The 7,275-nt window shown below is 38.2% G+C and overlaps 1 protein-coding gene across 1 annotated transcript; it reads right to left on the bottom strand.

Annotated features, from left to right (window-relative positions):
- Window positions 1–827: 827 nt before the first annotated feature.
- LOC111472374 (probable splicing factor 3A subunit 1) lies at window positions 828–5,324 on the bottom strand. The gene is made up of 3 exons (XM_023118058.1): window positions 5,208–5,324; window positions 1,398–3,663; window positions 828–1,311 (listed from the first exon to the last, which is right to left on the bottom strand). Exons 2-3 carry the CDS (start codon window positions 3,558–3,560, stop codon window positions 1,042–1,044), a joined length of 2,433 nt encoding a protein of 810 aa, XP_022973826.1. The 5' UTR covers window positions 3,561–3,663; window positions 5,208–5,324; the 3' UTR covers window positions 828–1,041.
- Between the last annotated feature and the right edge of the window lie 1,951 nt (window positions 5,325–7,275).

The following is a 7,275-nucleotide window of genomic DNA, read 5'->3' on the forward strand; positions in this document are numbered from 1 at the left end:
AATCATATCTCAACATTCAAGTGGTTAGACTTCTATTTGGAATCTTAAAAGAAAACTTGATATGAATTAAGATATCAATCCAACTATATAAATTGTGATCACATTTAGAATTAAAAGAAATTGAATTTCTATTTTAGATTGGTTGAGAGTTAAGTTTTGTAGAGTGATTTGAATCCGAGTTCAAAAATTAGTTTTCTTTACTCTTTGATCACTCTTTACTCCTACTATTGATCTTAATATTCAAGGTAATTCATTCCAAAATTGTGTTAAATTGATTCTAAGAAAAGTTATAAAGTTTAAGCCTTAAAATAAACTCATACTTATTTCAAATGTATTTAAAAATTGCTTGGTTGGAACTTTAAGAATACATGCAAAATCTAGGGTAGAAACAAAACTTGATTATCCCATGCCCTTCGTAACAAAATTTGTCACCGGCATGTAATATTATTGTTCTTATCTTAAAAAAAATAATTTAAAAAAGTTGAGTACTAAAAATATTCGATAAATGATATCACTACCAGAGTCATGAAGAGACATGAAGTGCATACAAATCCAAACATAAATCAAACTAACATGACTATACTAAGATTCCTACGCTAAACCCACACCATTTCCATATTAATTTTCATATTTACTAGATATGCATCACTTTCATGCGCGTATATATATATATACCAACCCTAAATACATAATTTGAATGTATGTTTTGAGTCCCTTGGTTGACATAGGAAGGCATATTGACATAACTCAACTCGACACTACGCAATGACTTAAAAACTAATTGACACAAAGATTTGACCTTCAATGGCTGCTATTAACAACCTACGTGGACACTCAAAATTCTGACATATATTTCATAATCTAGTTTTCTGATAGGGATACAGTTGGAAAGCAATTTTACAGTCTCATTGTAGGGAGGAGCTGAGGGAGGAGTTGAAACAAGATCAATACACTTCAATTTGAACATATTGTTGTCTTCTAAATATTACTAGGAAAGTCCAAATTTAAACCTGAAATAGTCTGTCTGCTACAAGGATTTGATTATCTCTTTCTACCACCACGTTCCCTTAAAGACAGGGAAAGCGCTTCACCTGCTCCAACGTTGTAATAAGCAAGCGACATATTGTCCTTCAGAAACCCAGGTTTTCCACTCAGTTTCTGTTTGTTTGCTGGAAGCTGGATCTCACCCGCTATCTTCTCTTTTAAACTTCCAACAGTTTCAGAAAGGGACTGCACAGTAATCTCCAGAATTTGCCCTTTCAGATTTCCATCATCAAGATTAGGAACAGATACAGTTATACGGATAGGCCCCTGCCACCAAAAAGAGTCAAAGTTATTATCGAGGTAATAAGCACCAAGATACTCATAGATAGACAACAACAAAAACAAATGCATACAGGATGTTGTGCCAGAAACTGGTCTTCGGGCATGAGCAAAGAATCATCAAGCTTCTGTCTCTTTGGCTCTGGTTCATCAGGAAGCGGTGGAGGAGCTTCGTCTGGTGGTAAGGGAGGCAGCGACCCTTGTGGCATAGGTGGTGGAGGAACCCCTTGTGGCATAGGGGGAGGTGGCATCATACTATTCATAGGTGGAGGGGCAGGGAGAGGGACAAAAGGCCGTGGAACTGGCATGGGAGTGAACTGAGATCCAGGTGGTGGTGGGACACTCATATTTGGTGCATTCATAGACATTGGTGGAGGCATAGATGGGGGACGATTCATGAAATATGATTGTTGTCCAGGCATCGCAGGAGGCGGTGGCTGAACGGATGGAATCATTGAGATAACAGGCGGCTGTGGTTGGTGTACAGGAAGTCCAGTAATTGGGTTAGAATAGTGTGCATTCGGAGGCATGGAAGGAAGATTCAAGGCGAGTCCAGGTGGAGGCGGGAGAGGACGAACTGATGGCACTCCGGGTTTGGGTGGCAGAGCTGCAGGGCCAGGAAGGTTCCTCGCATCGTTGTAAGTAGTATCATTCGGATCCTCTCCAACAAGATTCTGTGACATAGCTTGATTTGCTGTACGCCCAATGCTTCCAGTATGGCCATCCCATATGACCTGCTTCGGTTGGTCGTCTTTCTTCTTTTCAATTTCTGCCTTGACTGCATTTGATACCTCCTCCTCAGTGGTACCAAATATATCAGGACGAGTTCGTGCCAGTCCAACTATATTTCGTGAGATCTCATCATCCTGAGCAAGTGTAGTCTCCCGAATCTTGGCAAACATTCTTTCCTTTTGCTCTTTGTACTTCGGATCGATAAGTGAAATTCTCATATGTTCAGACATCTCATTGATTGGAATTAGCTCACCTGTGATCGGAGAGACGACAAATTTCGTATGATCTCTTTCTGCAGGGATTCTCTCTTCAGGTCTCTTCCAGTTCTTTACAATTCTCATTGGTGGCTCGGGCTCCTCATCTACCTTCATATCATTCTTGTCATTGTCATTTTCTCCTAACCGAGCAGCCCGCATACCCTCTTCAACCAGTTGCATCTCTTCCTCATCCATGTCCATTTCCATCTCCTTCCCAGGCTCAACAATTTCTTCCTCAGCAACGGAAATCTTGCTTCTTCTAACTACCTCCTCAAGAGTCATTGGTGGGGGCAAATCTTCATCCTCATCATCTGCAAAGTCTATCGCCTCAACCACGACAAAATCATGCCAATCAATCATAGCCATCTGTATCCTTTCCTGCTCAATCTCATCTTCAGCTTTTTGCCTTGCCTGCTCTTGTGAACGTTCCCACTCAAGTCTATGCACACATCTCTCAAGCACTGTCGTCATGTCAGTAACACTCTTCTTCAGTTTCTCAGTCAACCCCTTAGGAGGCATCAGCACTTTGGAATATGCATCCGCAAGTGAGGTGAAAAACATGAACATACTATGAGTAGGTTTCAGAAAATGAAACTGAGGATTGTTAATCTCTCTACTCGTCAATCCTGTCAAGAATGATTTCCCATTTCGAGCAACAAATTGGGCTGTTAGCTTGATAATATCCAATTCTTCCCCTGTAATCCCTTCAGGAAGACGGACTGTATACTGCTCAGCCTCTGGAGGCTCGAGAACTTTGCGTACAGGTTTGAACAAGGCAGAAACATCAGGCTTAGCTGCCATTGTTTCATTGCTCTCAGCAGCAGGACCAGATGGGGCTGACGCAGGCACAGCAGAATCTGCAGCCTGTGAAGGCTGCTGTGCAGATGATTGATTCTGAGCACGAAACTCAGACAACCTATGCTGATAGTATGCATGGTAGGGATCTGAGGGACTCAAGAAATTAAACTTGACGTTACCGGCATTATTTGCAATGATCCTCTTCTCAAATTCTGGTCCATTTTTCGCAACAAATTGTGAAGTTTTATCAACAATGCTTCGGATATCTGGAGGAGGATGTATGATACCAATAGTTTTAGTATGAGTTGCAATTGATACCGGTGCAGAGTTGGTTTTGTCTTTATCAACTTCATGGTCATTAATAATTTCATCCTGCTCATCCTGAACAGTAGGTTTGGAATCCTCGGATGGAGCTGGAAGAGTCAAGATTGGTCCAAATGAGCCAAGCATTTTTCTCCACAATAAAATAAGACTTCAAGACAAACACAAAATATTTCAATGGTAACACCGCCTCATACTAGCAAGATATATACTTTCTGCAACCTATTGTTATCTGCAAAATTAAAGAGTGAGAGCGATGCCATTATAGTTCACAAAAGTAAGGTTGATATTAACCCTTAACATCTTTTTGAATACTGATATTAAAGACAGGAAAAACCAATGTATCATCCAGAAAGATGAGAAAACACATTTAAAATATTACTATGCCAAAAGGAAAATGCAATATAGAATTATAGGTGCAAAGGGAGGTATAGAGAAACATGGGGGCTAAAGGGATGTGTGCTTGGGTGCATAATAACACACATATACAAACACGTGCACCATACATGAGTTTATGTGTGTCCGCATGTAAATATATTTGTAGGTGACAGCAAAATAACAACTAAAGACCACAAAGATATCAGCAACAAGCAAACAACCCCAGGAGAAGGCTGACTTCCTCTCGAACGAAGGGAGGCCCTACTTCCATCCGAGCTATTCTTTCAAGTATTTTGAGATATTGCTTGTCCACTCTTTGAAGTCCTCCTAATGGAATATATTTTATATAGCCCTAATCAGTTAGGATTTCATATTTGATATATTTTATCTTATCTTCAAGATTTGGTTAGTAGAATATTTTCTTTTATTTTTAGGATTTAGTTTGTAGTTTGTATTCTATTTAAACGTTGAACATTAATGAAAATCGGACTTTAGATCCAACTAAGACTTTCAATCTCACTTCTATTCTCATTCTTAACATGGTATCAAAGTATCATTCTTAACACCTTCTAAACCAACAAGCTGATAGAGAAACTATTGTGGGATTTCTGTGCGAGCCATATTCCATTGTGGGACTCACTTGGTTAACTGGAAAACTATAAGTCTCGGTATCTTAGGATGAACTAGAGATTGATTAAATTTTCCATTTTCAGACCTTTGTAACGTTCTCCAATATTACTTTATAAAGAGATTGATTCTATTTAACTGTTCTGTATCGCCTCCGTTTCGTTTCTAATTGTACAATCTTTCTGAGATTTTCACTACTTATTCCTACACAAACCAACTGTGAGATTTTTTTTTTCCTAATCATAGTTGGGCTGGGCGGAGAAATTACTTTTTCCGACTTCTATTTCGTAATGCAACTCCATTTCTTAAGATGCAAAGAAAAAGATGCTAATCCTAGAGATGGTAATGGCGGTATAAGCACTGAAGCTTGAATTGACTACTTAGCTTATTTGCAGTTAGATTAAAAACTAAATCGAACCAGAGCAGCAAAAGTTAGAGATTCAGCAAACAAATCACATAAACAGCAGAACAGATTGAACAGAAACATCGCCAATCATTTCTAACATACAAAAAAATCAAGCGAACCCATACATCCCCGCAAAGATATCTGGAATCCAGCAAAATACTACCAATATTCGCATGAATCGCATCAGGAGTCCAACCCTAAAGTACAGAAAAAGCAGCTAAAAATGGCAAAAGGGTTTTAGAAAAAAGAAGAAAACAAGCGTCGAGAGACTGAGAAAGAGAAAGCTGGAGAGCGAGATTGAGAGAATGATTCGGGAAGCGCCAGTTGCTCGCTTAAAAAGATTTAGAGAGGATATAGGAGGATACCTGGAAATGGAAGCAAATCGGAGATCGAAAGGCGAGCTCCAGAAGATCCGTGTCCGGGGCGATTCTGAAGGAGCGAGGGAGAGCGCCTGGCTCGTGAGTGTACCCTAAATTTGCAGCAGCCAAGCTGATAAAGTATGCCGACCGGTCAGTATCTCTGAACCGAACCTATTAGTTCGGTTTTCGAAGTAACTAGACCGAACCATTATTTCGGTTTTCAAGTAACTGGAAAATATATATTTCAAAAAATTACCTTCCAAAATTTTAATATTTTATTTTTAAAAGGTAGAATAATTATGATATGAAATTAAAATTAGACCAACACGCCTCCTACCAATAGAGTTAGTATTCCTCTAAGTTTAGGGCATGACTCTGGTACTATGTTAGACGAACACGACTCTCCACAATGGTATGATATTGTCCATATTGAGCATAAGCTCTTATGGCTTTGCTTTGGGCTTCCCCAAAAGGCCTCATATCGATGGAGTTAGTATTCCTCACTTATAAACCCATGATCATTCCTTAAATTAACCGATGTGGGACTTTCATCATCCAACATATATAATTGTATTACGTGGAAAAAAAAGTATTTTTAAAAAGAAATTAGGAATAAATTTGGGTTGATTCAATTTAATCCAAATTAAGTTTAGAAGAACCGGTAAACCAACCCAACCCATACACTTTTCATTTATTTGAAGCTAACTACATGAGTTAAACGAATTACCCACTCATTTGTAAGCGACTATGACATAGGTTAATTTTTACAATGACAGCTTCCCACCACCAACCCGATAGTCATAATCAGATGAACTCGGATGATGAACGAAAGAGTTGATGTACTCCTCGTGTTAGGTATGATCACAGAATTTATGTCACGACTCAATTTTTAAGCTTGCCCAAAGCGTGGCTTACGATCGAGATTGACTCGACAGTGTAAGAAGATAGTCAAATTTTTTTGCGAATTCAAAATAAAGAAAATTTTAAATACAATATACAATATACTAGCAATCAAAATAGAGTGTATATATAAGTAGTTTTTGTCACCAAAAAATGACGGAAAAGCCACCTATGCGAGACCCAAAGGATCGAAGGAAGAAAATTATGAGGATTAAGCAAGGAAAGGGGTCTTACTAAGTCATTTCTTTTCCCTAAGAAGTAATCTTAAGGACTACCTTTGGAGAAAGATCGGGAATGAAAGCGTAAGCGAAAAGAACGAAAATGTCATTTTTTCAATTATGAAAGATCTTTCTATATTTTTAATTCTTTATCTAGAAGGAATTTCAAGATTCTCAAGAAGAGAAAAATGACACGAAAGGGATGAAGACTTTTTAAAAAAATTATGGATTTTTTTAGAAAACAATAATAAAATATTCGAAAAGTGACAAATTACCAAAATACCCTTGAAGTTAAGGGTAATTACGGATTTGCCATTCTGCTAAAAAAATAAGAACCTTCACCGTACCTTCTGCACAAAATCCTTTGAATCTCGACTCTCAACCATTGGATCTCCTCCAAACTCGAATATATTCTAGAACACTCACAGATCATCACATCCAACGACTAGAATTCAAAACCAAGATCGGTGAGGCTCTGATCAGAGTAGATATTTCTGATGGATTTTTTAGAAAATCCAACTGATAATTCACGACGATTCTAGAACTCCCAATGTCGATTTAAGTTTTCCCTATAAATTATGAAGTTGGGGCAATAGTTTGGAACAAGAATCGAGGAAGATCGAGCTCATAGTCGTTGGCAATAAGTGTTTAGATTTTAGGTCTCCTACTCTCGGATTTTTTCCAAATTCAAGAGCAATGCTCCACCATTCCTCTTCAACCTTGTTCCTATAGCTCCTAAACAAGATTACCCACAATTTCTATGAAGGAATAGAGCCCTGAAAGTGTCTAGAAACCATTCCCCCAATCCAATCCGTCATTAAAGAGCTTCAAGGAAAACTCAAAATTCCAATCCGAGGATACACAAGTTGTAACTATTCAGATTTTCCATTTTTGCCTTATTTGGTTAAGATTTTTATTTTTATTTCTATAAATGACAAGATATTATATTATGCATT

Source organism: Cucurbita maxima, unplaced genomic scaffold (genome assembly GCF_002738345.1).
Source record: "Cucurbita maxima cultivar Rimu unplaced genomic scaffold, Cmax_1.0 Cma_Scf00070, whole genome shotgun sequence".
NCBI lineage: Eukaryota > Viridiplantae > Streptophyta > Magnoliopsida > Cucurbitales > Cucurbitaceae > Cucurbita > Cucurbita maxima.

Coding starts and splice junctions, on each gene's coding strand:
- LOC111472374 (XM_023118058.1), bottom strand. CDS start 3,560: ATGCTTGGCTCATTTGGACCAATCTTGACTCTTCCAGCTCCATCCGAG. Junction 1,312..1,397: donor AGTTTCTGGCACAACATCCT/GTATGCATTTGT, acceptor TTTTGGTGGCAG/GGGCCTATCCGTATAACTGT.